The sequence below is a fragment of the Tamandua tetradactyla genome, chromosome 16, assembly GCF_023851605.1.
Source record: "Tamandua tetradactyla isolate mTamTet1 chromosome 16, mTamTet1.pri, whole genome shotgun sequence".
Classification (NCBI taxonomy): Eukaryota; Metazoa; Chordata; class Mammalia; order Pilosa; family Myrmecophagidae; genus Tamandua; species Tamandua tetradactyla.
In genome coordinates, this window is record NC_135342.1 from 4138817 (window position 1) to 4165674 (window position 26858).

At 59.8% G+C, this 26858-nt stretch overlaps 3 protein-coding genes across 18 annotated transcripts; 1 reads left to right on the top strand and 2 right to left on the bottom strand.

The window, feature by feature from the left end:
- Nucleotides 1-623: 623 nt before the first annotated feature.
- Nucleotides 624-14267, bottom strand: ZNF865 (zinc finger protein 865). Of its 5 annotated transcripts, none has more exons than XR_013163259.1 (3): nucleotides 10116-10387; nucleotides 8573-8712; nucleotides 7117-7317 (listed from the first exon to the last, which is right to left on the bottom strand). XR_013163259.1 is itself a non-coding variant. In XM_077130699.1 (2 exons), the coding sequence occupies exon 2, from the start codon at nucleotides 4255-4257 to the stop codon at nucleotides 1102-1104; it is 3156 nt and encodes a 1051-aa protein (XP_076986814.1). In that variant the 5' UTR covers nucleotides 4258-4283; nucleotides 14231-14267; the 3' UTR covers nucleotides 624-1101. The 5 variants fall into 5 exon arrangements, 2 of the variants coding, with proteins under 2 accessions (XP_076986814.1, XP_076986813.1); XR_013163258.1 differs by having other exon boundaries at nucleotides 8573-8721; nucleotides 10116-10378; XM_077130699.1 differs by lacking the exons at nucleotides 7117-7317; nucleotides 8573-8712; nucleotides 10116-10387 and adding exons at nucleotides 624-4283; nucleotides 14231-14267.
- ZNF524 (zinc finger protein 524) lies at nucleotides 11512-25801 on the bottom strand. 7 transcript variants are annotated; one of them, XM_077130708.1, is made up of 3 exons: nucleotides 14231-14309; nucleotides 12995-13090; nucleotides 11512-12577 (listed from the first exon to the last, which is right to left on the bottom strand). In XM_077130708.1, the coding sequence occupies exon 3, from the start codon at nucleotides 12536-12538 to the stop codon at nucleotides 11753-11755; it is 786 nt and encodes a 261-aa protein (XP_076986823.1). In that variant the 5' UTR covers nucleotides 12539-12577; nucleotides 12995-13090; nucleotides 14231-14309; the 3' UTR covers nucleotides 11512-11752. The 7 variants fall into 7 exon arrangements, with proteins under 7 accessions (XP_076986823.1, XP_076986824.1, XP_076986821.1 ...); XM_077130709.1 differs by having other exon boundaries at nucleotides 12950-13090; XM_077130706.1 differs by lacking the exons at nucleotides 12995-13090; nucleotides 14231-14309 and adding an exon at nucleotides 25643-25801.
- On the top strand, nucleotides 15214-22564 carry FIZ1 (FLT3 interacting zinc finger 1). Of its 6 annotated transcripts, none has more exons than XM_077130701.1 (4): nucleotides 15622-15917; nucleotides 16614-16700; nucleotides 16860-17205; nucleotides 20242-22564. In XM_077130701.1, exons 3-4 carry the CDS (start codon nucleotides 16894-16896, stop codon nucleotides 21406-21408), a joined length of 1479 nt encoding a protein of 492 aa, XP_076986816.1. In that variant the 5' UTR covers nucleotides 15622-15917; nucleotides 16614-16700; nucleotides 16860-16893; the 3' UTR covers nucleotides 21409-22564. The 6 variants fall into 6 exon arrangements, with proteins under 6 accessions (XP_076986817.1, XP_076986816.1, XP_076986815.1 ...); XM_077130700.1 differs by having other exon boundaries at nucleotides 16614-16689; XM_077130704.1 differs by having other exon boundaries at nucleotides 15622-15734; nucleotides 16614-16689.
- Nucleotides 25802-26858: the final 1057 nt, after the last annotated feature.

Here is a 26858-nt window from a genome sequence, read left to right on the forward strand (position 1 = left end):
AAGTATTGGTTGGGGTAGTGAACACCCAGGGTTAACAGAGAGGCAGAGTGTGCGTGGGAATCAAAGCCCTGAGGAAACCAAAGTTGTCCGCTGTGTTAGTTAAATTCAGTTGTCAACTTGGCCACGTGAGCATACCTAGTTCTGTTGCTGCGGACACAAGCCAATGGTTCGTGAACCTCATCTGTTGCTAATTACATCTGCAATTGGCTAGGAGGCGTGTCTGCTGCAATGAGTGACGTTTGACTTAATTGGCTGGTGCTTAAATGAGAGAGCACAACATAGCACAGCCAAGCAACTCCTAGTTCCTCATCTCAGCAGTTGCAGCTCAGCCCAGGCCTTTGGAGATGCAGAAAAAAGTCACCCCAGGGAAAGTTGTTGGAACCCAGGGGCCTAGAGAGAAGACCAGCAGAGACCATCCTGTGCCTTCCATGTAAGAAAGAACCTCAGTGGAAAGTTAGCTGCCTTTCCTCTGAAGAACCAACAAAATAAATTCCCTTTTATTAAAAGCCAATCCATCTCTGGTGTGTTGCATTCCAGCAGCTAGCAAACTAGAACATCCGCCTTCTGCTTTGCCAGCACCTGACCCTCATTCTCCCAGGGATGAAAGAAAGGACTCAAGCAGCTCTGTTGATAGGATTTATTATTCTCCGCTCTGTACAAGCCGCGTCTGCCACCCTAACCCCCCCACCCCACAATCCAAAAGCACACCCACTGCCCCCTTGTGTCCCCACCAGTGCTGTTCACATTCCATTGTCCGGCCCATTTCAAGAAGAGTAGGGGAAGTTCAGAGCCCGTCTCAGCCGAGCTTACTGGGACCCAATGCTGCTGGGGGCCTGATGAGGACTAGAAAGTGGGGGGCTGGGGGTGGGCAGAGGGTCAAGTCCGGTGTCTGACGGGATGAGAAGAGGGCCAGAGGGGATCCAGGCCCGGAGCGGGTCAGTCTTGCGTTTGAAGGGCACAGGTCTCCAGGGAGGCGAGTCCATCTGAAGTTCTGAAGAAGGGGGATACAGCGGCAAGGAGGGGGCAAGTCTGACCACGGAAGGCAGGGGGAGTCCAGAGGGACACATCTGCTCGTAACCGTGGGTGGGCACCTTCCCCAGGTCAGGCGTCCTTCCCCGCCATGGTGCCGGCCGCTGCCCCAGGTCCCCCGAGGCCCTCGGCCTTGTGCGCCAGGCGGTGTTTCTTGAGGCCATAGGTGTTGGCGAAGCCCTCGCCGCAGGAGGAGCAGCGGAAGGGCCGGCCGCCCTGGTGTGCGGCCAGGTGCTTGCGGAAGTAGCCGGGATCCTTGAAAGCCTTGAGGCAGGCGGGGCAGCGGAGCTCGGGCCGCGGCGGCTCGTGAGCGCGCTGGTGCCGCAACACCGAGCTCAGGTAGAAGAAGCCCTTGCCGCAGTGCTCGCAGCGGTAGGCCCGCTCGCCCAGGTGCAGCCGCTGGTGTTCCAGCAGGTTGGAGCGGTAGCGGAAGGTCTTGCCGCAGGCGCCGCAACGCTGGGGCCGGGCCACGGCGTGCAGTCGCCGGTGCTCCGCCAGGCTGGACGACTGCGCGAAGCGCTTGGCGCACACGCCGCACTTGAAGGCGCGCTCGCCCGTGTGCACCACGCGGTGCTGCCGCAGGTACCAGGAGCGCAGGAAGCCGCGGCCGCACACCCCGCACCGGTAGGGCCGCTGCTCCGTGTGGCAGCGCTGGTGCCGCATCAGCAGGGCTGCCTCCCAGAAGCGCTTGCCGCACACCGGGCAGCGGAAGCCCCGCTTCTGCCGATGGCTGCGGCGGTGCAGGAGCAGGTCGTAGGCGCCGGCGAAGCTCTGGCCGCAGAGGCCGCAGCCCAGGGTCCGGCGCACTAGGTGCACGTACTTGTGGGTGACCAGGCCCAGGAAGTGCTTGAAGCTCTGGCCGCAAGTGGCACAGCTGAAGCGCTCGGGGCCGGACCCTGCGCTCCCGCCGCCCCCGGCCGCCGCCGCCACCGCGCCCCCGGCGTCTTCGCCACCAGACACCCCTGCCAGGGCCGCCACGGCTGCCCCCACCTCGCCGGCCAGCCCGTGGTCCAGCCCCGAGGCGGCGTCAGCCCCGCCGGAGCCGTCGGGGGTCTGCGCCGCGCCAGGCGCGGGGGCCAGCAGGCGCTCGGGGGCGGCCTGGTGGACCAGTTTGTGCCACATGAGGTTCTCGATAAAGCCGAAGGTCTTGCCGCAGGCGTCGCAGCCGTACGGCTTCTCGGCCATATGGGCCTCCTTGTGGCTCATGACGTGGAAGAGATCCGGGAAGTGCTCGCCGCAGTCCGAGCAGGCGTAGCTCAGCGCCTCCGCCGGTCCCGCCGACGTGGCCGAGGCCCCGGGGCCGCACGAGCCCGCCGGACCCGGGGCGCCCGGGAGGCCGGCGGCCCCGGCCAGGGCGCAGGGCAGCTGCAGTCGGTGCACCTGGCGGTGGCGGGTGAGGCTCTGCGGGTAGCCGAAGACCTTCCCGCAGAGCTCGCACTTGTAGGGCCGCTCGCGCGTGTGCACCACGTGGTGCTTGCTCAGGTGGAAGGACTCTCGGAAGCGCTTCCCGCACACAGGGCACTGGTGCGGTTTCTCGCCGGTGTGGATGCGCTCGTGGCGCTTCAAGGTTTCGCGGCGCCCGAAGCCGCGCCCGCAGATCCCGCAGCAGAAAGTCTTGCCCGGCGCGCTGGCCGCGGAGGCCCCCGCCCCGCCGGCTCCGGCCCCACCGAGTAGCAGCGGGTGGGCGCCCAGCAGCGGCACGGGCACCGCGCCGTACACCACGGCCGCCGCCGCCGCCGCCGCCTTCTCGCTGTCGGTGGCGGGAGCGTCGGGGGGCAGGAGGTAGGGGCCGGCGGGGAAGGCGGGCGGCGGCGGCGGCGGGCCGGGCGCCGTGGCGTCCTTTGCGGCAGGGGCGGCGGCGGCTGCTGCCGAGGCGGGCGGGCCGTGCGCGGCCTTGTGCCGCAGCAGGCTCTGCGGCGCGGAGTAGGACTTGCCGCACAGGTCGCAGGGGTAGGCGGGCCGCGGGCCGCCGGCGCCGGCGTGGGCCGCCTGGTGCTTGAGGAGGTAGGCGGCGTCCCGGAAGGCCTTGCCACACACGCCGCAGGGTAGGCGCAGCAGCGCGGCCGAGTGCGTTTTCACGTGGCGCTTGAGGCTCTCGCGGCGGTTGAAGCTCTTGCCGCAGGCCGAGCAGGAGAAGGGCTTCTCGCCAGTGTGGATGATCTGGTGCTGGTGGAGGTGGCTGGGCTTCTTGAACACCTTCCAGCACAGCGGGCACGCGAACGGACCCTCGCCACCCGCCGTCGGGGCCGGGGGCGCGCCCAGGCTGGGGGGGCCGCCGGGGGCGCCAGGGCCCGAGCTGCCCTCGGGGGTGGCGGCAGGTGCGGCCTGGGGACCCGGGGCGGTGGCGGCGGCGGCGGCGGCGGGCGGGGGCGCGGGGTGACCGAGGGCCGGCGGTGGAGGCGGGCCGGCGGCCGGGGGCGCGTCCTTGTGGCAGCGGCGGTGGCGGATGAGGCTGGAGACATGGTTGTAGGTGCGCCCGCAGACGCCGCACTCATAGGGCCGCTCGCCGGAGTGCACGAGCATGTGCTGCACCAGGTGCGAGGACTGCTTGAAGGACTTCTGGCACACGCCGCAGGGGAAGCGCCGCTCCATCAGGTACTTGAGCCGTCGGAAGTAGCCCTTGTCGTCCTTGGCAGGGTCACAGGCTCCCCCTGCGGCGGGCCCAGGTGGGGTCTGCGCTGGGGCAGGCAGCGGCCCGGGAGCTCCTGCGGGGGCGCCCAGCCCCGGGGCCACCCCCGGGCCGGCCGTCGGGCCTCCTCGCTTCAGATTCCCGAAGAGGTGCTGATGGCCCGAGAGGTCCACGATGCCCCACTGCGGGGCGGGGAAGGCGGCATCAAAGAGGGGCGGCGGGGGGGCCCCAAAGGCGGGGGGCAGGGGTGGGTCGGGCTTCTTGGCTTGCGAGGAGGTGGACGAAGACGAGGAGGAGGAGGAGGAGGAGGAGGAAGAGGATGACGGCACCTCCGCCTTGGGCTTGAAGGTGGCCTGGGGTGGGTAGTCATACTGGGGGGCGGGGGGCGGCAGCGGCGGCTGGGGCGGGGGGCCGGGCGCGCAGGGCAGCGCCGCTACCGCCTTGGCATGCTCCCCGTACAACTCCATGGGCTCGAAGCGCTGGTGGTTGAGGAATTCCAGGAAGTCGAAGGGGTAACTCTGGAAGTGGACCCCGTCCTCGCCCCCTAGGGCACTGCTCCCACCACCCCCGGCACCGCTGCCCGCTGGGTTTGCCTCCATCTCCGCCGGTGGGAAGAGGGGAGACCCTGTGAAGGAGAGGGTGGGTCTGAGGGAGAGGACCCAGGGCGTTGGGTCTCCCCACTGGCAAAGGACCTGGGGGAGGGGGGGCAGGAACTCATATTCATCTGCTGGGGCTCCACACCTCCTCTTTTACCTTTTCTCATCAAATCCCTGTCTTTCCATCCTGAAGAACAGTCCACCTCTCTATCCCTTAGCTCCACTGGCTGATAGCCTCTCCTACCCTGCCCTTCACCTTCCAGGTGTGTGCCCTACCCCACCCCCAGCCCCACATCTGCCTCCTGTCTCTCCAGTTCCTTCCACATCTCCCCCTCTCTTCTGGATCCTTACACACCTTCTCTCTCCCCACCCCCCACCAATCCCTTTGCAGGCACTCTATCATTCCCCTAGCGCCCCAGGCTCTCTGCTCTCAGAACCCACCACCAGCAGCAACCCTGTCCTCAGCTCCCTCAGGTTTTGCCCCCTGTAAAATGGGGTGATAGTAATTTCCAACCTAATGGGTAAGAAGGTGGCCTCTAGTTAGAATATCATATTATAGCTGTGTGACCATGGGCAAGTACAAAACCTCTCTGTGCCTCCACTGTCTGCATCCATAAATCGGGGTGCTAAAGCACATACCTCCCTAATAGACTGTTACGAGGATCCAACAAGTTAAAACACATGAGGCTCTTTACAGGCACTCTGGGACATTTATAGAGAGCTTACACTCCTAGAAGCAGAAGTAAGGACGTCAAGATAAGCCAAGAGAGCTGGAGAAGAAGTGAGTATGGGACAGAGGTCATTCTTTTAATGCACACTGGAAGGAGAACTGCTTGCCTGGGAGAAATGCCTTGCATTAAGTGGGCTAGCATTTAATCAGAAGGCAGTTGGGTATGCAGGCCCTGAGATGGGAAGACCTAGGTTTAAATCCCAGCCTCTCTTCCCCTGGAAAGTCACATTCTCCATTTCTACAATGGGCAAGGACTTCTACACTGTGGGGGATTGAAGGGACTGTATCAGGATGTAATGAAATTCACCAATCTGCATGGCACACTTGATCCCCATCGCTGTTTTACCCTCAGTGACAGCACAAACCAGACGCGAGCCCCGAACACAGATGCTTCTGTGGGCAGGTTCCACCCTGCCGGCTAGTCTCGGTGCCTGTCCCTCCCCAACCCCTACCAGAACCTCAGCTTCTGCCACAGACCTCCCAGTCCTCAGGCCCACCCAGGGATGGGGAAATGCCTCCACTGACAACGAGTTCTGGTGGTGCTTCTTGTCCACAGGTCCCTCCCTGCTGGGAGCCTGGTTCTGTGGCAGCCCAAGACTGGGGTCAGTGCAGCCTCAGCCCGTAGGTGACAGGTGAATGGCTCCTCCATCCTACCCCAGCCCTGGATTATATTGTTCTGGTCTCCAGCCCTGGCATCCATGTCCTCATCCTCCAACTAGCCCCACATCCCATGCCCGCACACCCCTCCATTTAATCTGCTCCCCCGGAAGGAGCCAATGCTCGGCCGGTGTGGTGACCAGAAGCCTACAGGCTGGGCCTAAATGGGGAGGAGACAGCTCTGGAGGCGGCTTCTGTGGACAGGGAAGAAAGCACATCTATCAGCCTGGAAGGAGCAGGGGAGGAGGCAGTTAGGATGCTCGGGGTTGGGGGAAAAGAAGTCCTGCCCTGGCTTCCCTCCACCCCTAGTTTCTACGGCACATGCATTAGTGATGGCTAACATGAAGCACCTGCTCACCACCGGCCTGGCCCGCCCTGACATGTAACAGTTTACTGGATCTGCACAGCAACGCTGAGTTAGGGGCCACCATCATCCCCGCCTTACAAAGGAGAAAATGAAGGCACAAAGAGGCCAAGGGACTACCCAAGGTTACCGAGCAGCAGACTGGGGCTGAGTCCATATCAGCTCCACCCACCTGTGAGAGGACCACTTCCCCTGCCGCCTCCCCACCGGCGTGTTTGAGCTGGTGGTGGAGGAAGATGAGGTAAGAGCCTTATCTGAGGGTGCTCTCTGGGTTAGGAAGGGGGTTTTACACAGGAGCCAGGGTTGAGAGAGGTGAACAGACGAAGAAGGAATGAGCTGAGACTGCTGCCTCTGCCTAGAATATCCATTTTCAGATTTCCTCATCCCCTTCAGGTCTCTGCTCAGGTGTCACCTCCAAGGAGAGGGGGGCCCCAGCCCCCATCCTGTTGTCTTGCTTTCATCGCACTTACCACTACTGACATCATTTACTCCTCTGCCCTCTGTGCCCCTGAGAGCAAGGACTGGGCCCGCCTGGGTCCCCATCGTGGCCCAGCACCGAGCACAGTGCTGGCACAAGCAGTATCTGCTGATACGTAGAAATTAAACCACGTGCTCCAAATTACCGGTGGGAAAGACAGCACAAGGGAAATTAGAAAATGCTTCAAGATGAATAAAAACAAAAACACAGCCCACCAGAACTTATGAGCGCCAGTGAATCAGTGCTTAGAGGGAAGTTATAGTTGTAAACACCCATACCCATCAATATTTGCTGAATGGGTGAAGCAGGGAGACTAAGCTGACCAGGCCTTCCCAAGGGAGAGGGGCAGTGGGCAGAGTGGAGCCCACGTCAGGGGGCAGGGGATCCCTGGAAGCAAGCTTCAGGGAGCAGTGATGCCATGCAGAGGGCAGGATGGGTAGATGCTGAAGGCTCCTGCCAAGAGGGGCAGAGCAGTCACCGGGGACAGAAGTGATGAGGCCTGCGGTTATCCCCACGGGGAAAGAAGAGACACACTATCTTCTGAGGGGGACCAAGGACTTAAAGTGGTGTCTTTGTAAGGGGAGATGTGTCCCAGGAGGAGGGCAGGGAGCACCAAAGCAACCACAGGATCCATTAGGGCAGCTCGAATTTATTGTTAGGCATTGGATAAATGTCTCCCCAGAACCATAATTGGCTCCATTTTATATGTGGGGAAACTGAGGAGCAGATGGGGGAGGTCAGTTCCCCAAGGTCACGAAGTCAGCATTTGATTCCAGGTCTTTCTGAGGTCAGAGCCTTTGGGTCATTCCACTGCAACAATGATGAAATTCTAGTCTGTTAATAACGAGATTTATAACATGTAACATTGAGTGAGGTATTCTTACAGATTCTCTGAATGTGCTGACAACGAATCCTCCCAACAACCCTAGAAGATGCTTAGGATTATTGACTCTGTTTTTTTTTCAGATGAGAAGACTGAGGATCAGAGAGGTCAATGAACCTCCCAAAGTCACACAGCTCACAAGCAACAGGACCAGAAATTGGGATCAGAGTCCATGCTCTCACCCCTTACAATATGGTCTCTTGCTATTTCTCCCTCCAAAATAAAGGAGGATCCCCAAACTTCACCTTACATGGGAGGTGCTTTGCCCCACCCAGCCCTGGCCACCTACTCCTAGGTCTCTTGGCTTGATCCAACCCCAGGACAAGCACTGACATTTACTGAATGCTAATAAGTACTGAGCTAGGTGCTTTATGTGGCTTGTCACATTCAAATGTCAAAGGTTGGAGGACTAAGACCCAACAGTGCCCTCCTCTGCTCAGCACCCTGCAGTGTTTCCGCCCCAGGGCACAAGCTGAAGTCCTCGAGATTACCACAAGACTCTCGTGGTTTGCTACCCAAAGCCTCCTGGCTGCTTCTCCACATGCCAGCCCTGTTCCTTCCTCAGGGCCTTTGCACTGGCTGTTCCTTCTGCCTGGAATGCTCTTTACTCCCACAAAGCCACCTCTCACTCCCTCTCATCTTTGCTCAATCCTGATGTTCTCAAGGAGGCTCTCACAGCTACGTGTCGCCCAGGCCAGTTTCCAGATCTCCTTCACCCAGCTGCCCTTCTCTCAGTGCTCATTCATCATTTAATGTATCATAAATCCTGCTAGTTTGTCTTGATCGTTGGGATTTTACAAAGCGGAGCACTGTTCACTGCTCTATTCCCAGGACCCAGAACATTGTCTGGCACATACAGGTGCTCAATAAATACTTGGTGAATAAGTGAGTGAATGAGGCTAAGAAAAGAGGGGGTAGTCTGCTCAATCCAGAGCTCTTAACTTCACTCTTGGTGACAGTGGGGAGGGGTCCTGTTATAAGGGCAGCCCTTGGGTGGGTCATAACAGTAGCACTGTCCAGGAGGAGGGGCGTTTACACCCAGGTGTGGCTTTGGGGGTAGGGGACAAGATGACAAGAGAAAGTGATTGCGAATTTTATCTCGAGAGGCCTTCCTGCCATCTCTCTGGCAGCACAGCCCCTACCATTCCATCCCCTTATCCTACTTAATCTTACTGCACACACACACACACACACACACACACACACCTTGGTTTTTAATCGTTCCCCTCCACTAACACATCAGCTCCATGAGGACAGGGATTTTTGCCTTTTGTTCTCCGCTGCATCCCCAGCACAGAGCACTTGTTCATGAAACACTTGCAGGTGAAGACATGCTGCACGAGGAACTGACAGGGCTAACAAAAGTTGGCTAACTTATTGCAATGCCTAGAAAGCCTCATGAGATGGTGTCTTCCCCCTTCCCACTCTCCCCCACAATTCCTCTGCTCCAACCTCACTGGCATCCCTGCTTCTCCTCCAGGTCCTATGATCACAGTCACCTCAAGACCCTTGTACTTGCTGATCCCTCTGCCGGGAACAATTCACCCAGATCTCCGCATGGCTAAATTAATTCTCATTATTCAGATCTCTCCTCTGAGACAGCTAGAGCAGGAGCTGAAGCTCAGAGAATGGCATTTATACTGTTTATTGGCGCATTGCTTGTTTCTGATTTGTCACCTCAACTAGAATGTAAAACCTACAAGATAAAGAGTGTTGCATCTCCCTCCTTCAGGACTGTAACCCCTGGATCGAGAACAGTGCATATTTGTTCAATGAAAAGTGAATGAATGGTATGCATGTGAATGTGTCCCCTTAAAACTGCTTAAAAAAAAGGGGGGGGGGAATGAATGAATGAAGAAGTCACCCTAGTTGGAGCCAGGGGTCTTCTGTAGGTCTTCCATGAAGATGGAGTGAGCCTGGGTGTGAAGTTGCAGGCCAGGATGGGAGAGAGGCTGGTGCCTGGGGGTGGGGTGTTCTCAGAGGAAACCCTCCCTGGGGAGCGTTTCTGCGGGAGAAGTGCCCAGACAGGAGCTGCTGAGGATGAGGATGGGATGGGAGACCCGGCAGGAGCGTTTCCTGGGGCCACAGCTAAGCAGGAGTATGTTTGCACCTGAAGGGGCAGAGGACGTGGTGTGAGTGCAGAACTCTAGGGGGAGCGCTTCTATGATGGGGGGCGGGGTTGCAAGGGGTATTTTATTTTTCAAGGGAAATCACTGTCGGGTTCGGAGAAGGGGGAACAGGATGGAAATTAATTTTAAACATCGGAGTGAGAATTGGGGAGGGAGGGGCTTTGGGGGGGCTGCTGCGTGTGGCTAACGATCATGGGGGTCAATTCTGCAGGACAGCACTAGTGGGACGCTCTCCGGAGTAACCCTATGGCGGGTACCAACGGGGTTCACGGGCAGCTGCCCCAGGTGAAGGGGGGCATGAAGGGGGCATTCTGGGGTCTGTCCTGGATGAAGCAATGATGGGGGGCTATGTGGAAGACATCCTATGGGGAAGCACCAGCGGGGGCCCTTCCAGCAACCTAGGGGGGGTGTCGCACAATATGGGCGACTTGGCAACTGTCCTACAAGGGGGGCCTTAACGGAGAGATATCCGGAGCGATCTTATAGAGGAGCAGTAACTGGGGGGCCCTCGTGCACGGGCCCGACAGGAGAAGCACTGACGGGGGGCGTTCTGGGGACCAGGGCGGGGCCCCCCGCCCCCGTTGCATCCGGGCCCCCGGGCCGCGCGCCCCGTCACTCACCGGCGCCGGGGTCTCCGCCGGGAGGAAGCCGAGGAGGCGGAGGAGGCGCCGCCGCTCCGGGGAGACCCGAGGGCCCGACCGGAAGTGCCGCCCCCTCCCCCTCCCCGGCAGCCCCGCGCCGCTCGCCTCTCCACCCGCCCGGAAGCGGAAGTCGCGCCAGTCCCCGAGGCGCCGGCGTGGAGGGGCAGAAAGAGGAGGTGGCGGCGGAGACGCGGAGGGGCAGTGCGCTTGCGCACTGACTCGGCGTACACGGGCTGGGGCAGCCTCGGCCACTTCCGGCGGGTGAGCCGAGCAAGGTGCGCCTGCGCAGCATGTGCCCGCCTCTTCTTAGGGCCCCGCCCCCACAGCCCGACTTCCGGCGAGGCCCCGCCCCGTTCTCACTTAAGCTCCGCCCCCAAACAGAATCACGCCCATCTCAGAGCTTATTAGAAATCCCGCCCTTAGCCTCAAAGTCGGCCCTCTTCGCCCCACCCCCGGCCCTTTCATCCGGGAGACTCCACGCTCCTTCCCTCTGGGGCCCATCCTCTCTCCTAAGTTCCGCCCCCAGCACGCCTCTCTCCTCCAAGCCCCGGCTCCCGACGCGCCGAGGACTTTGGCCGCCCTCACAACTCACAGCCCTAAAGCACTCCCTAGATCAGTGGTTCTCGGAGGATAGTTTGGAGACCAGCAGCACGGAAACGTGCTAGAAATGCAAATCCCGCGGCCCCTAGACCAGAGCTCCTGAATCAAAAACTCTGTGGGTGAGCCCAGCCATCTGCACTTTAAAATGTCCTTCAGGGGGTCTTGGTGCACGCTAATGTCTGGGAACAAGGCTTTCTCACAGGTGGCTGTCAGCTCTGCCCCTCCAGTTTAGACCCCTCTCCTGCGGCGCCTCTCCTCTCCTTCTCACAGGTTGGCCAGCCCCACAGTCAAGCAGTCCGCACGCCCGCGCTCGCAGCTCGCCAATCCCTAGGCTCGGCCCCGCCCACAGGTCGGCAGGCCCCGCCCCACTCCGGCAAGCCACGCCCCTCGCCTCTCTGAACCCTTCCAAAGGTGTCAGACCCGCAGCCGTCCTCAACTCGCCTTCCCTTGGAAACAGTGGATCCCCAGGACAAGAATTAGGGCGAGGTGGTGGCTGCAGAATTTCTGGAAAAGTGACTGGAATAGGGGAACAATCTAGAGTCAGGTTTGCACAGGAAGTCCAATGTTTTACTTAGAATGGATAGTGACTGGGAGTGTTTTGAAATTTGATGCAGTTTGGGGGACCGGGGGCGTCCCCCAAGTCATTCTTGAGCGCCCCGCTAACAAGGCAGATGACACGGGGGGGGGTTCCCTCGCACTCCCCACGCCCTGGCGCCAGGGCGGTGCAGGGGCGTCGAAGAAAGAAGGGGAGAGTCCCCCGCGCCACCACGCAACACACGCAGGAAGCCCGCAGGCAGACATTTATTTCCGCGGCCCGCGGCCCTAAGGGCCGGTCAGTCCGGGGAACAGTGGCAGGAGGCGGCGGGCCCCAGAAGTTTAGGTCCCCACCCTCAACAGCCCCCTGCATCAGAAAGACCACCGGCAACCACGGGGTCCCTGCTTCTCCGCCCTGGCCCAGCACCACCGGAGCTCCCAACTCTGAACTCCGCCTGGGGAGGGGCGGCCGGGGCTGCGGGTCAGCCCAGCTCCTTCCCGTCCGGGCCCTGCCCCTCCTCCCCCGCCGTGGCAGGTATCCCCTCGTCGTCCCACGGCGGTTCAGGTTCTGGGTCCGGGGGACACAGGGGTGCCCCCATGGCCTCCGGGTGCTTGCGCTTGGCATGGCGCCGCAGCGTGTTGGCCTCGGTGAAGCGCAGCCGGCAGACCGGGCACTGGTAGGGGCGCTCCCCGGAGTGGACGCGGTGGTGGTGGGCCAGCTCCCCGGCCTCGCGGAAGCGGCGCGGGCAGAGCGGGCAGCGGAAGGGCCGCAGGCCGGCATGGATGTTACAGTGGCGCCGCAGGTGGCTGGACCGCTTGAAGGTCTTGCCGCAGTCCTTGCACTCGTGCGGCTTCAGCTCCGAGTGTGAGATACTGTGCCGCTCCAGGTCCGAGAGGTAGGGGAATGCGCGCAGGCAGACCGGGCAGAAGTGCTGGGCCTTTTTGGGGCCGGGGCCCTCGGACCTAAGGGCCACTGACCCTTCAGAGACCGTGTAGGGCACGCCCTGATCATCGATCAACAGGAGGTCGCTGCCGCCACCGCTGCCCAGCGGCGCTGTCACGCCCTCGGGCAGGGGAGACTCCTGCCCTGACTTGGGGGGACGGCCTCGCTTGCGAGGGAGGGGAGCCTTGAGTGTCCGCTTCGAGCAGGTGGGTCCCCCGGGACGTCGACCTCGGCGGCCCCGGGGAACAGGAGGAGGTAAGGCCAGAGGTTCGTCTTCCTCCCCGGGCAAAGGCGAAGGCAACTGGTCTGGGCTGGGGGTGTCCATTGAGCAGTGGGGGGCTTGGGTCTGGGCACTGGAGCCAGGCTAAGAGGAGAAAGGGGTCAATGTCAGTGCGGGGAGGGTCTGCAGCACCCCCCGGGCCCCCCAACACATCGCCCATCCCTGTCTCAGAACCTCTCAATCTGGGTAAGGCTGGCCTTCAACCAAATGCACAATTCTAGCCATGCTGGAGGGTCAAAGAGAGGAATGACAAACAGCCACTGTCCCAAGGTCCACACGTGTTCCCCAGTTCTCCCTAACACTTCCTCTAGAGCTACAAGTTCAGACTCTACCGGGCCAAAATAAAAAAGAATCTTCACAGGAAGATTCAGAATCCAAATGAGGGAGCAGGCTAGGTCAGAACAGTTCATCAACGCCCACAGCCGTAGAGGCCCCAGAAATGTGCTTTTCCTCCACCTGTTAGGAGGGGTGGGGAGGGGCGCTTGGGACCGGAGGAAGGACCTGTCCCAGGTGATGCTGGATCCCAAGTCATCGATGAGGAAATATATCCGAGTTGCTAAGAGTCTGGACTCCGGAGAAGGACATCCTGGTCAAGTCCTGAAAGACATCCTGGTCAAGTCCTGAGTCTGTTGCTTACTACCTGTGTGGTTTTTGGTGTGGCATTGACTTCTCTGGGCCTCTGGTAAAGTCTTTTGCACAATGGGACTAGTTCTACCTACCCACTTGCACAGAAACGACCTCGGTGCATGTAAAGTGCTCAGTGCACAAGGAGCTCTTGAGGTGGCATTAGCCATGATTAGCATCCTCAGCAGCTAAGCCTCATACCAACTCTCTGGAGAAGGAACGACACCCCCACTTTGCAAGTGGGGAAACTGAGGCCCAGCAAAGCCAAGTCAGTTGCTCACGTTCTCTCTGCCAGTAAGTGCCAGGGCCAAGACGCAAACCAAATCTCGCTGGAACCCATGGCATGGGGTGTGAGGAAAAAGGAACCCAACGAGACAAGGGGACTTCGCCGGGTCCCACATTCCCGGGTTTGAATCCGGCTCTGCTCCCAGCTAGCAAGTGGCCGTGCAAGCGACTTTGCCTCTCTGCGCCAGAGATTTCTCCTCTGTAAGTGGAAACACCAGGGTCGTCAGGAGGCTCAAAGGAGAGAAGGGGCTTTGAAAGCCCCCAGGGCCCTGCCTGGCGCCTCGTGGGCGTTCCATAAGCCGCCAAAGCCTCGATCACCGTGCGCGCAAAATAAAAAAGCAGCGGGAAGGTGGGGCTGGGTTTAGAGCAATAGTGGAGCAATATTGGGGGAAAGCTGATGCATTTAGGAGACGGGGATGCAGCACCCCTTTTAACAGACACACAGGCTGAGGTCCAGGGATGGGCATCCGCTTTTTCATGCTCACATGGTTCGCTCGGGCGGGGGAGTCTGGAGTAGAACCGGGTCCCTGCAACTGGGAGAGGGGCGTGGGTCCCCTCGACCCTCCCCACTAGTTTCCCCACAGTCGTCCCGGCGTGCGGGGCGGGCCCTGCGGGGGCGCCGGCCAATGAGCAGTGCCGGGGCCGCGGCCGGCGGGGGTTGCCAGGAAGGGGGTCTGCGCGCGCGCGTGCACGGGAGGCCTCGCGGGCCGCGCGCTACAGCGAGCGCGCGCGCAGGAACAGGTGTTGGGGGGCGCCAGACGCGCTCGGCCCCGGGCTTCCCCTTCCCCCCACCCCTCCCCCCGCCCGGGCCCCCCGCCTCCCGGGTACCTCATTTGCATGTCGCCTGGGCTCGCGTGTGTGCGTGTGTGTGTGTGTGTGTGTGCGCGCGCGCGCGCGCAGCGACGGGACCGGCGCGTGGGGAGGGGCGAGGGGGCCCTGCCCCTGCGCGGCGGCGGGGCGGGGGCGGGGGCGGCGGCAGCGCGCAGGGGACCGCCCCTCCCTCCCCTCCCCGCCCGGCCCGCGCGCCCGTAGGGAACAAAGGGGACTCGCCGGGGCGGCCCGACGCCGGCTTCGCTGGGTCCTAAGGCCGGGTCTCGACCCTGCAGGCACGCCGCGCCTGCGCACCAGCCGACCTCGCGGGGCTGGGCACAGAGATGCTCCAAGCCCCTCCCTCCACTCGCTCCTGTTTGGAGTCGGGGAAATAACCCAGCCAGCATCACCACCACCGCATCCCCGAGCACACAGAAATATCTTTTCTTCCACGAAGTACCCAATCAAAAATAACCCGAGAATGGACGAGAAGCGGGAAAATGGCTGCTCCTTGCCCGTAGTTAACATGGTGCCTGATAGGCTTCACATCCCCACCCGGGGCTGAGCGGACGAGATGGAAGCTGGTCTTTTCTTCTGTTTCTGTATCTCAGTCGGCGCCCTTCGGCTTCGCTCATTGCTCCTGATTCAACTCAACTTCCTACTCAGGGTAGTCCGAAGCTGGGAGAAGGGGATCAGATCTGCCCTCATCTACGTTAGCACCCGTGACAACTAGCTTCGCCACTCAGGGGGAGAAAGCCACGCACAGGGCTCGTTGCCCCTAGTCTATATGGCGCCGACCCGAAGCCCCGCCCCTTCCCTCTGCCCTCACCCAAGATGGCACCAATCTGGCTTCTCCGACCTTTTCCAGGGCTGGGAACTGGAAGGGAATGGGGGAGCACGGCGAGGATGGGAAGGGGTAGCCAAGAGGGCGGGTGAAAAGGAGAGGGCGGGAGGAAAGGATAGGACGGGGGGGCCAGGCGGAAGTTGAGGGGCCCCCCGGGTGGAAGTGACGCTACCCCCGCTGCCCAAAATGTCGGCGCCCAGAGGGAGGTGTAAGTAATTAAAGAGGAAAGCCGACCGACTTCCCCGGCCTCTCGGGGCCGCCCCAGGTCTCCAGAACCCCCCCTCCCTACGAGAGAGGTGGACTCGCCTGGGCCCGGCGGCCGCCTGACCTGCCCCCCGCCCAGGACGCCCGGGGCCGCACCTTTCAGGGCCGGGGGGAGGGGCACAAAGGGCCGGTTCTCGGGGGCCCCGGGCCTGTAGCGCACTGGGGGGAAGGGGCGAGAGCAGCCTTGTAGGCTGGGGGGTGTGAGAGGAGGCGGGGCTTGAGCGGCAGTTGGGGCGGAGTAAGGATTGGGAGGTGCTATGTGGGCGTGGCCTCGTGTGTAAGTGGGCGGGGCTTTGGTGGGGGGAGGGTTGTGGGAGGGTGGGGCTTGGTAAGGGGCGTGGCTCAAAGGACCCTTGGTTGAAGTGTGTGAGGAACTTCATCAAGGCTAGAGATGAAATGAGGCAGTGGGTGAAGGTGGGAGAAGCATACAGTAGAAGAGGGGAGTTTAGGTGAGGCCTAGAGAAGGTGGGTGGACAGAGCAAGGAAGTCGGGCCTCGCTGTGCAGTTTTGAAGGTCTTAGTGGAAATATGACTTCATAAAGAAGGTGAAAAGGCGGAGGAAGGAGAAAGACTTCGTAGAGGGGAAGGGCTGAGACAGGTGAGAGGAGCAGAGTGTAGGGGTCTTGGAAAGGGAGGGGCTTATTTGAAGGTGGGGCTTAAGGGAAAAGTTGAGCGGAGTTTTGGAGGCGTGTCTTAGTGGAGAAGAGAGAGGCTTCATCTACTTAGATAAATTTAGGAAAGTATGGCCGGGTTTAAGGAGAGTAGGAGGGCTGTAAAGGTTAGTTAGAAATCAGAACAGTTTGCTTTTAAACCTTACTCTGGGCGGGGTTAAGTAAGCTTAGAGCACACATTGCCAGTTTTCCTCAATTTTCAGTCACTTTATGAGTTTATCCAAGGTTAGAGGACTAGTTCCAGCCACCGTGGAAGGGTTTCCCGAGTAGACGAGGTCCAAACCTTTAGGCTCCCATTCACTATAAAGCTTAAAAGAAGAGGGGGTAAGGCCTAGAGAGGAGTGGGAGGGGCTTTTAGCAGGAGTGGGTGTGGCTTGTTGCAGGGTGGGAGGGCTGTTGCTAAGAGGTGGGGCTGTGTTATGTGGGTGGGGTTTCTTTAGAAGTGGGTGGGGATTGCTGTGGAGTGGGAGGGGCATAGCGAGAATGGGGGTTGTGGTCAATGTGGTGGGGCTTGTTGAGACGTGGGTGAGGCTTAGCCAGGGTGGGGAGGTTGTGGCTAAAGTGGGTGGGACTCAGATAGGAGTGGGTGTATGCTTGCTAAGCGTGTGAAGGGCTTCGAACAGGCTGACCGTCTCTAGACACTGGGAAGCGGTTACTGTTGGCAGAAGAGTGGGGAAGAGTGAGAAGGCGTCGCAGAGAGTAAGAGAAGCGTAAGGACCATCGGGTGGAGCCTAGAGAGCAGCGGGGGGGGGGGGGGGGGGTTCCAGAGAACAGGTGGCGGGTCTGCGGGTCCGAGGCGCCTGAGGGGAAGGCCGATAAGGAGGCGATCCTCTCACCTATCCCCCTATTTCCCCCCACCCGCACTCCAGAGAGAGCCCCCCCTCGCCACCGCTCCTGGCCACCATGGATGACGCCCCGCTGCCAGCGCCCCAGGTCCCAGCCTCCGCCCCGGCCCCGGCCCCTCCGGCCGCTGCCCTCCGCGTCCCATTTCACTGCAGCGAGTGCGGCAAGAGCTTCCGCTACCGCTCGGACCTGCGGCGCCACTTCGCCCGGCACACGGCGCTCAAGCCCCACGCGTGTCCGCGCTGCGGCAAGGGCTTCAAGCACAGCTTCAACCTGGCCAACCACCTGCGCTCGCACACCGGGGAGCGCCCCTACCGCTGCTCCGCCTGTCCCAAGGGCTTCCGAGACTCCACGGGCCTGCTGCACCACCAGGTGAGCCCTCCCCAAGCCGCTGGCCTTGGCTGCAGAACCACCACCCCCCCCCCCCCCCCAGCCGCTGGGGAGCGGGCGCAGGAGGTGAAGCAGCTGGCCCAAGCTTCAGCGCCCCACCCCACCCCACTCATCTTTTCCCCTTAGGAATTCTCTCCCTCCAAACCCCTCTGACCCTGCAGATGGTGAGGTACTTTTCTTTCCACCACTACCCAAGAACCAGAACGTTCTTACTGACTTGGTTCTGCCTGTGTGCCCCTCCCTTCTCCCCAGGCGGGCCCTGCCAGTACCCCTCACCTGACAGTATCTGCAGTTTTGGACTTATCATTCCCTTATGGCTTTTTTTTTTTCTCGCATGGGCAGGCACGGGAAATGGAACCGGGGTCTGCGGCATGGCAGGCGAGAACTCAGCCTGCTGAGCCCCCTTGGCCTGCCCTCCCTTACTGCTTTTTAAATAGGCATCTCACATATATACTTAGTTTCTTCATTCAGTGGTTGTTTGTTGTTTCATTACCCACCCAGGGTGGAGGTAAAAGTAACAAATGCCCTGCCTTGGCAGAGCCAGACATTCTGTAGACAAGGGGAGATGTGAGATCTCATACATAGGTAAGAATATTCTGGAAAGGGAAGAGTGCTGGAAAGGAAATAAAAAAACAGGTGGCTGTGCTGCAATAAATAGGGGAGAGCTACAGGCTGTTTCAGACACGGCGGGGAAGGGCAGTGCCGGGTAACATCTGAGTCCAGACCTGAAGCACAAGAGGGGGTCTGCCAGGGGAAGAGTGTTCCAAGCAGAGGAAACGGCAAAGCACAGCCCCAGAGTGGGGGGATCTTGATATGTTCAAGTTTCAGGGTTCAGGGGAGACCATGCCATTGGGGTGCAGAGCACTCAGAAGAGAGTGAAAGGAGATGAGGCAAAGGCAGGTGGAGGCTGGGTCCTCTAGAACCTTCTCAGCTGCTGTAAGGAATTGGGAATTTACCATAAGGGAGCGCTTGCTATGTGCCAGGCGCTCAGGATACAAGGGCAAGTGAACCCACATGTACCGATGCGGCCGCTTTCCCGCACGTCTCCTTCTCTCCATCCCCACGGCTCCTGCCTTGGCTCAGGCCCCTGCCTCCAGCATTCTCGGTGGCTCCTCCCTCCTCACTCCTGAAAGTTTGGCCTCTGTGTCCCTCACAGAGTGGCAGATGCCCCTGCCTTACAGGAGGAGGGGTCTCCTAACTTGTCATCCTCAGTCCTCTGAGGTCTCCACCCTGCCCACCAGTAAGTCATAATTCAACGGGACATTTAATGAGCATCCTTTAGTGGGACATGGGGGCAGAAAACAGACACGCCCACTTCTTTCAGGAATTCCTTTTCCTGAGTATTCAGCTTATAAATGCTCAGTTGCCACCAGAAGTGTGAGGACAGTACCTAGGGGCTCCGAGGCCAAGGTGAGGGTGAGCTGATGTCGTCTGGGTCAAGGAGGGAGTCAGGGATGGTTTTCCTAGGGAAGGGGTGACAAATGCACTGTCCCTGGCAAAGGAATGGGCGGGGGGTGGGGTGGCTGGGAAAGAGTTCTCCAGGGTCAGGGAGCAGGATGTGCACTTTCGAGGAAGCCAGGAAGTCTTCTGAGGAACTGGAGGAAGGCCAGTGTGGCCAGAGCAGAGAGGGCAGGGCGGTGTGTCCCTGGAAGGCTGGAGAGACAGCAGGGCTGGTTGTTCCTACCGTGTGCCAGCCCCTGGGAATACAGCTGTGACCAGAACCAGTATGATCCTTCATTTCATGGTCCGTGAAGCTAGGTGGGGAGACAGATGACACGCAAGTTAGGTGTAGTTCCTAAGTGCAACGTGAGCCATAGCTTTGAAGAGAGAAAGAATAATGTAGCAAGTCAAGGGGCTAGACTAAAGGAATGGTCCCTGAGGAGCTCATGGATAAACTGAAAGTTATAGGATAAGGCAGGTGCCTGGCACTGGAAAGAATATTCCGGGCAGAGAGAACAGAACGTACAAAGACCCTGAGGCTCGCACAACACTGTTGGGTTAGAAGATCAGAGGACAGAGTTCATGGGGCCCACATAACCCATGGCATGACAGTCACATAACTGCATTAGAGTCGGGACAACAGATGAGTAGTGCCACCTGCTGCCACTTCACGTACAGACCCTGGGCAGACGTCACTAACCCAGCCCTGCAGGCTCAGTCCTCTCCCCACAGCACCCAGGGAGCCGGGACCAGCCCCTGGGGTTCTGCACACTCAAAATCTCTGCCATTCCAAGACTCTTAAATAAACAAAAAGGGCAAATTCCTTACCGTCAGCCACAGGTGGCCATTTAACTTTAAATTAATTAAACAAAAGTTAAAACTCAGTTTCCTGGGCACACTAGCCACAGTTCAAGTACTGGGTAGCCACACGTGGTTGGCACATGGGAGGGCCAGGCAGAGAAATACATCGTGGCAGGCAGGCCTGTTGGACAGTGGTGCTCCAGGGGGAGGGGCGCCTGCTTTGAGAAGCCCCTCCCACCCCACCCACCTGCACACAGTTCACAGGACAGCAGGACCAGAAACGTCTGACGACTTGAATTGTGTATTCCACAAGTGGAGTGGTTATTTGGGGCTGCTCTCCACGTATGATTTTGGCTATCCTCACAGCAATGGGTGAGAGGGCCTGTGGCAGAGGTCCCGAGACGAGAACTTACTCCCCCAAGTGTTCCCAGTGAGTTTCGGAAGGCAGAGCCGGGGGTTGGGGAATTTGAACCCAGGGCCCAAGCACTTAACTGGTTCTCGCAGTGATCGGCATCCCTGGCTGGGCTGGTTGAAACTGAGCGAGTGCTGCCAAGGAAGAGCGACAGGAAGAGTTTCCCAGCCGGGGGGAACAGTGAGCGCAGAGGTTCTGAGACTGGAAGGGCCTTGGCCTTTTTCAGCGAGTAGGAAGCAAGGGTGAGAAGGGGCGCCCAGCTGGAGCGCGCGGCCTGTTCCGCACGGCTCTCTGCAAGGCTGGGAATCTGTCCTCCGGGCCAGACCGTCAGCCCTGACTCTCTCCTCTTCCTCCCGCGCTCCCAGGTTGTCCACACCGGTGAAAAGCCCTATTGCTGCCTGGTCTGTGAGCTTCGCTTCTCCTCGCGCTCCAGCCTGGGCCGCCACCTCAAGCGCCAGCACCACGGGGTGCTCCCGCCGCCCCTGCAGCCCGCCCCGGGCCTGCCCCCCTTGAGCACGCCCTGCTCGGTCTGCTGCAACGTGGGGCCCTGCGCCGTGTGCGGGGGCGCCGGGGCGGGTGGCGGAGAGGGCCCCGAGGGTCCTGGCGCCGCAGGCGGCTGGGGGTTGGCAGAGGCGGCGGCCGCGGCAGCGGCCTCGCTGCCCCCGTTTGCGTGCGGCGCCTGCGCGCGGCGCTTCGACCAGGGCCGCGAGCTGGCGGCCCACTGGGCCGCGCACACCGACGTGAAGCCCTTCAAGTGCCCGCGCTGCGAGCGCGACTTCAACGCACCCGCGCTGCTGGAGCGGCACAAGCTAACGCACGACCTGCAGGGGACCAGCGCGCCCCCCGCGCACGCTTGGGCCACAGCCGGGCCGGAGACGGCCGCGGAGCGTGGCACTGCGGAGGCAGGCGACGCGCCCCCGGCTTGGGACGGCGGGCTGCTCCTGGACCCCGAGGGGGGCGGCGTGCCCGAGCTGGGGGCGCTGCTTCCCGAGGGCGGCGGGGAGGCGCCGGCGGCCGTGGCCGAGCCGTCGGAAGACACCCTGTACCAGTGCGACTGCGGGACCTTCTTCGCGTCGGCCGCGGCGCTCGCCAGCCACCTGGAGGCGCATTCGGGCCCGGCCGCCTACGGCTGCGGCCACTGCGGGGAGCTGTACGCGGCCCTGGCGGCGCTGGAGGAGCATCGGCGGGCCAGCCACGGCGAGGGTGGAGGTGCCGAGGCGGCGGCGGCGGCGGCCCCCGAGGGCGAGCCCGCGTCCGGCTCTGGCCGCGGCAAGAAGATCTTCGGCTGCTCCGAGTGCGAGAAGCTGTTCCGCTCACCGCGCGACCTGGAGCGGCACGTGCTGGTACACACGGGCGAGAAGCCGTTCCCGTGCCTCGAGTGCGGCAAGTTCTTCCGCCACGAGTGCTACCTCAAGCGCCACCGGCTGCTGCACGGGTCCGAGCGGCCCTTCCCCTGCCACATCTGCGGCAAGGGCTTCATCACGCTCAGCAACCTCTCGCGGCACCTGAAGCTGCACCGGGGCATGGACTGAGTCGGCCAGGGCCCCCTACCCCTCCGCGGCCCGCCCACCCCCACGCCCCGGGGACGGGACGCCCAGCCCGGGCCAGGGGACCGTGGAACTGTGAGCCGGTCACGGCACTCCGAATCCAGATCCGGGTCCCGAGAGGAGGGGACCCTGGCTGGAGGGATGGGGCCACCACACCCAGGCCCTGGAGCTAGTGGGCTGGAAACACTGGGGGACCGCAAATAAACCGAGAGAATCCTCAGCCTGGGGGCATCCAAGAACATGAGAGTTGGGATCCCCCAAATCAATGGAGAGGCCCTTGAGTTTGAGACCCCTGGAATCCGGGCAGGACACCCCCAAATCGGCAGGCCCCTGATCTGTGGGGATCTAGGAATAAGACATGGGTCCCCACAGGTAACCCCTCATCTTGAGGGCCCTAATAATAAAAGATGGGCAGACAGCCACCCCTGCCCCCCCAGGGGAAGATGGGCCCCATTCCCTGAGAGCCATGTTCCCAATGACGTTGAACTGGAGAATTGGGGGGGGGGAGGGGGAGTGACCATGCACCGAAATTTCCCAGGACCCCCTCCAAATGCTACCCACCGGAGTCACTGAGATGGTGCCCCCCCAAAAAATGGATGCAGCCAGGATCTGCCTTCCCCAATTCAATTCCTGTGCTGAAAGAGGACCAGGGTAGAAGTCCCTTCCCCCCATTAGGCCTCCCTCCCTGCTGTGGAATGGATGGACCCAAACGATCTCCCCCACCCTCAAACACTAGGATAGACTCGTCCAAAATTCCCTGCCCGGTAGAGTGGACTGATCCAGATACATGCACCCATGCACCGCTGTCCACTTGGCATGGGCGGTCCAGGCTGCGGCCTGTGCCCACCCTCCTTAGAGTGAGTGGCAGACACTCCGCCCCTTCCTGTAGAACATGGACTGGCCCAGCCACTCCCCACCTGGAAATTCATCCTGGGAAGTGGTGGGCTTTGGGGTTTCCGCCCGGGCCCTAGTAACTGTCAGTCTTTCTCTCCATCTCTTTGTCAGTTTGTCTGTCTCTGTGTTTCAACCTCAAGGGGCAGGGGGGCTTGGCTAAGGGGTTCCCCCTTGAGTTTTGACCTTGACCCCTCATCCCACACCCCGATGTCTCCAGGACCCCAATAAACCTAGTCCTGTCAGTCAACTGTCTCATTTTCTGATCCTTGACTTCCTCTCCCATATAGGACTGGCCCCCTAAACACAGACAGATCCTTTCTCCCTTTCCAGAAGTTCTGAGTCTTGTAGATAGTACACAACTTTTAAAATCAGGGTCGACTCAAGACTCACCTAAATGGAATGCCTTCCCTTCAACACTAGATACCCCAAGTCATCAGACACACCCTTTACATATCATTCCCTTGGGACCTGCCCCCTAGGAGCCAAAGACATACATTCCTACCCCTAAAAGAGGCCGGCCCCTTAGCTGCCTCCAGCTGTGGAATTCGTCCTCTAGCTGCTGCACCTACCCACTAGCAGTCAGGTAGCCGGGAGACACCTGCACCCAGGGGGTAGGGAAGTACAGGTTGCTCACTCTGCACCAGGCCCTGGACCACCCTAGGAGATCCCACAGTGACCTACGCAGATAGCTCCAGCCCTCTTGGAGCTTAGGTTCTAGTGTGTGCGGGTGGGGTGGGTGGGAAAGACAGACAGGAGGTCTGAAGGTGATTTCAGATGGTTAGGAGCACCCTGAAGGAGATGAAGCAGGGGCTTGAGAAAGGGGGTGCCTGGGCTCCACCTCATCAGCTGGGATGGCTGGCCCTGGCCGACTTCTTGGCGGAGGTGGCATTTGGTCTGAGACCTGAAGGTAAGAAGGGGCCTGCCAGGAGGACAGCTCGGACGGAGATTGCGCAGGGGCTGGTGGGTCAAGGGAGGTGTTTGACTTTGATTTGCAGACCGGGAGAAGCCAGGCTTTAAGCCAGGAGGGATGAGATCCCATTGCCTCGCTCTGGTTGCCAAGTGGAGAAGGAATCGGAGGGGGCAAGGGTGGAAGCCGTAGGCTATTTCCATGACCCAGGAGGGAGAGAGGAGGTCTGGCCCAAGCTGCAGAGAGACGGAGATAAGTAGAGGGAATTGAGGTGAAGCGTGGAGGCTGAATGCAGAGGACTGCAGGGCGCCTCTGTGTGTGCATGTGTGCATGTGTGTGTGCGCGTGTGCATGGGGACATGTGCATGTGTGTCTGCGCTGGAGGGTAATGGTAACGGAAGCAACTAGTTGGGTGGTGGCACTTTGTGCCAGGATGAGAAAACTGGGGACAAATTTGGAAAGGGGGTTAGGGAGCCCAGGAGTTCCATCTTGAACTTCTTAAATCTAAGATGCCTAACCAGATTAGCAGTCCCTAATAAGGTGAGGATGTCCTGTGACGAGTGCACCTACAAGCCCTAAAAAAGACTCATGTTCACATGCACCAGGAGACACACAATAAACGCTCACAGCAGCAGAATTTACAACTGCAAACTCAAAAGAGCTGAAATGTTCACCAACAGCACAGCTGATAAATAAATGGTGGCATATTCATGCTTAAGGGATACCTATACAGTGAGTCAACGAAAGCGCTTCCGGTATGCACAATTACAGGACTGGAGGTTACAAGAAGCCGGACACATAGAGTATAATTCCATGTATATACAATTCCAAAGCAAGCACAACTAAACTGTAATACTGTTGAGGATGCATTGTGGGTAGTCAACATATAGAAAAGCAGGTAAGAATTTTCCACAAAACTCGTAACAGTGGGTCCCACTAGGGGTTATGTTTGGAATGACCTGCTGGAAGCTTCTGTGGATTTCTGCATGTGGTTGGCAAAGTTGTATTTCTTAACCTGGTGGTCATCTTATAAGTATTTGTTAGGTTGTGCGTTTGTTTTATGCACTTCTATCTATGTGTCTTATATTTCACAAGGAAACACTTTTAAAAGAGAGACATTTTAGGGGAAGTAAACAAGGAAGGGTTTGGCATTGGAGACTCACTGGGACCTACAGTCGCCCATTTGAAAAGGCTCCTTTTTAAGTTTAGGAAGCTGAACCTTCCAGCCAGTTACCTGCGCTGGGCAGCCCCCACGCAGGAACCAGCCTAGCCCCTCAGGGGTAGGAAAATCACCTGCCACGGGGAAACAGGGCCCGCGCCTCAGAGGCACCGCCCCAGGGACGCGCCCGCCCACTTAGAGACCTAGTTAGAGACAGGTTCAGCCCCGGGAGCGGCTCCTGGCCCGGCGCCCGGCTGTCGTGGAGACCTCCTGGGGACTGGCCGAGTCGGCGTCTCCCCCCACCCCGGGGTTCCGGGCGTCTCCCCCGGGCCGGGCGCTGGGCGAAGCCTGCAACCCCTCGTTCCACGGTGGCCCCATTTTATAGAAGCGCTAATGGGGGCTCCAGGTGTCGGGGATTTTACCGTGGGGACATCACCCACTCCCCAACCTCAGTGACCCGCCGGACGCCGGCGACTCCCACGCCTCAGCCGCGGGAGTTAACGCCCCGCAAACCCCCCTCGCCTGCGTCCCGCACCTCCCCACCCCTCCAATCCGCTCTTCTGCAGGGGTTCTCGCCCCCACCCCACCCCGCTGAGTCCCCAAATCCCGAGCGCACTTCGCCACTCTCGGCCCCCCACCTCCCTTTATTCCTTCACAGATATTTGTTGAGCTCCCCCCTCTCCCCCCACGTCTGTGCCAAGCCGGGTGCTGGCTGGGGGCAGGGGCTGGGGGAAAGCTTTAAGCCCGATGGCAAAACCAGTCCCTGCCCTCCACATTCTAGTGGGAGGGGAGACGGGTCGGCGACAGGTCAATTAACAAGTGGCCTGAAGCTTGGCTGCGGAAAGCACAGGGTGAGGCATGGCGGGAGTGAGGAGTGAAGGGTGACGCGGCGGGCAGGGCAGACGCCCCGAGGAGAGCGGAAAGAAGTGAGAAATCCAGGCAGAGGGAACGGCACGTGCGAAGTCCCCGAGCCCAGAAGGCGCGAGGAGAGCCTCGCGGCCGAAGCAGAGTGAGGCAAAGGAGCGGAGGTAGGCAAAGGGGTGACAGAGGTCCCCGAGACTGGGGAGGGGGCCTGTTCTTTATTCCGAGTGACGTCATCTGATCGCCGGCTGCTGGAGACGGGGCGGGAGGGGGGCTCGGAGAGGCCAATGAGGGGGCTGTTGCCGTGGGACTGGCACCCAGGAGTCCAGCTCTGAGCCAATGGGCGCCAGTCCCGCCCCGGCCCGCGGCCGCTCGCGCTCAGACCCCCTCCCCTCTCACCTGGTCCCGCGCCTCCTCCCCGCTTGCAGCCGGCGTCTCGCCCGCATCCGGCCGGGCCTCCCCGCGGGTCCCACGGGAACCGCTCTCTACCACTAATGGGATCATGTGACTCGCCCGCTTAAAACCTTCCCGAAGGCTTCTCAGCTCCCTCGGAAGGAGTCCGAGCTCAGGCTGGAACGCGCGGCGCTGCGCACACGCCGGGCAGCTCCCGCCCCGCGCGCTGCGCCCCAGCCACCCTGGGCCCCAAGTCAGACCCCCCCACCAACCACGTGCTGTTAGTTCTCTCCGCCTGAAATTTTCTTTTCCCGCGTCCCCTTCCTGGATTCATTTCTCCTCCCTCCTTTCCTCCTCCTCGGCCTCCTCCTTCAGACACAATCTTTTAATATTTAAAATATTGATAGTAAGCCAAGGCCACCCACATACCCACCACAAGCTTTAAAACCCTAGAGCTACACCTGACAAAGCAGATTGCCCTGGGGAGTGGGACGTGAGGCCTCTCCTCTCTCTGAGGCAACTGCTACACAGAATTCGTGTTTATTATTTCCAAGGGCATTTGGAGACTTTTACTCCATATGGATATGACCTCAAAATATATACTGTTATTGACCAGGTGGCTTTAAAAACTCATGCTCCTGACCCACTATAAGTTCTCCTGATTCATTGTGAAATGTAATGTCTTAGAGAGGCTCACCAGCTTTGAAACCTTTCAGTTTCCAAGTAAGTTATCCACTTCATAAGTTATGGAATACTCACATTCATATTTATAAGGCTCTTACGAGAGTTAAGGTATTATTTGTTTCATTTTTCATTTATTTTTATTATTCTCTCTTTTAAAAAAAACTTTTTTTGAGTATGTAACATGCACCTGGTTTTAAATTCAAAGTGCAAGAGGATAGAGTGTACTAAGTTTGAGTCCTGGGAGTTAGTGTTGCCAGCTTCTTGTCTCTCCTTCCAGACACAGCCCACAGATAAACAAGCACATATGGTTAGAACATGGGGTGCTCGCTGTTCTTCATCTTCCTTCTATTCTCCTTTTCATTATCAACTTCGCACTATCGCTTGGAGCCTTTCCACAGTTAGACGTCATGAGCGTCTCCACTCTGTTTTTTTTTTCCACTCTGTTTTACAGATGCATAATATTCCATCGAGACAACCCATTAGAATTTGCCACCCAATCCCTACTGATGGCCATATAGGCTGTTCGCAGTCCTTTCGG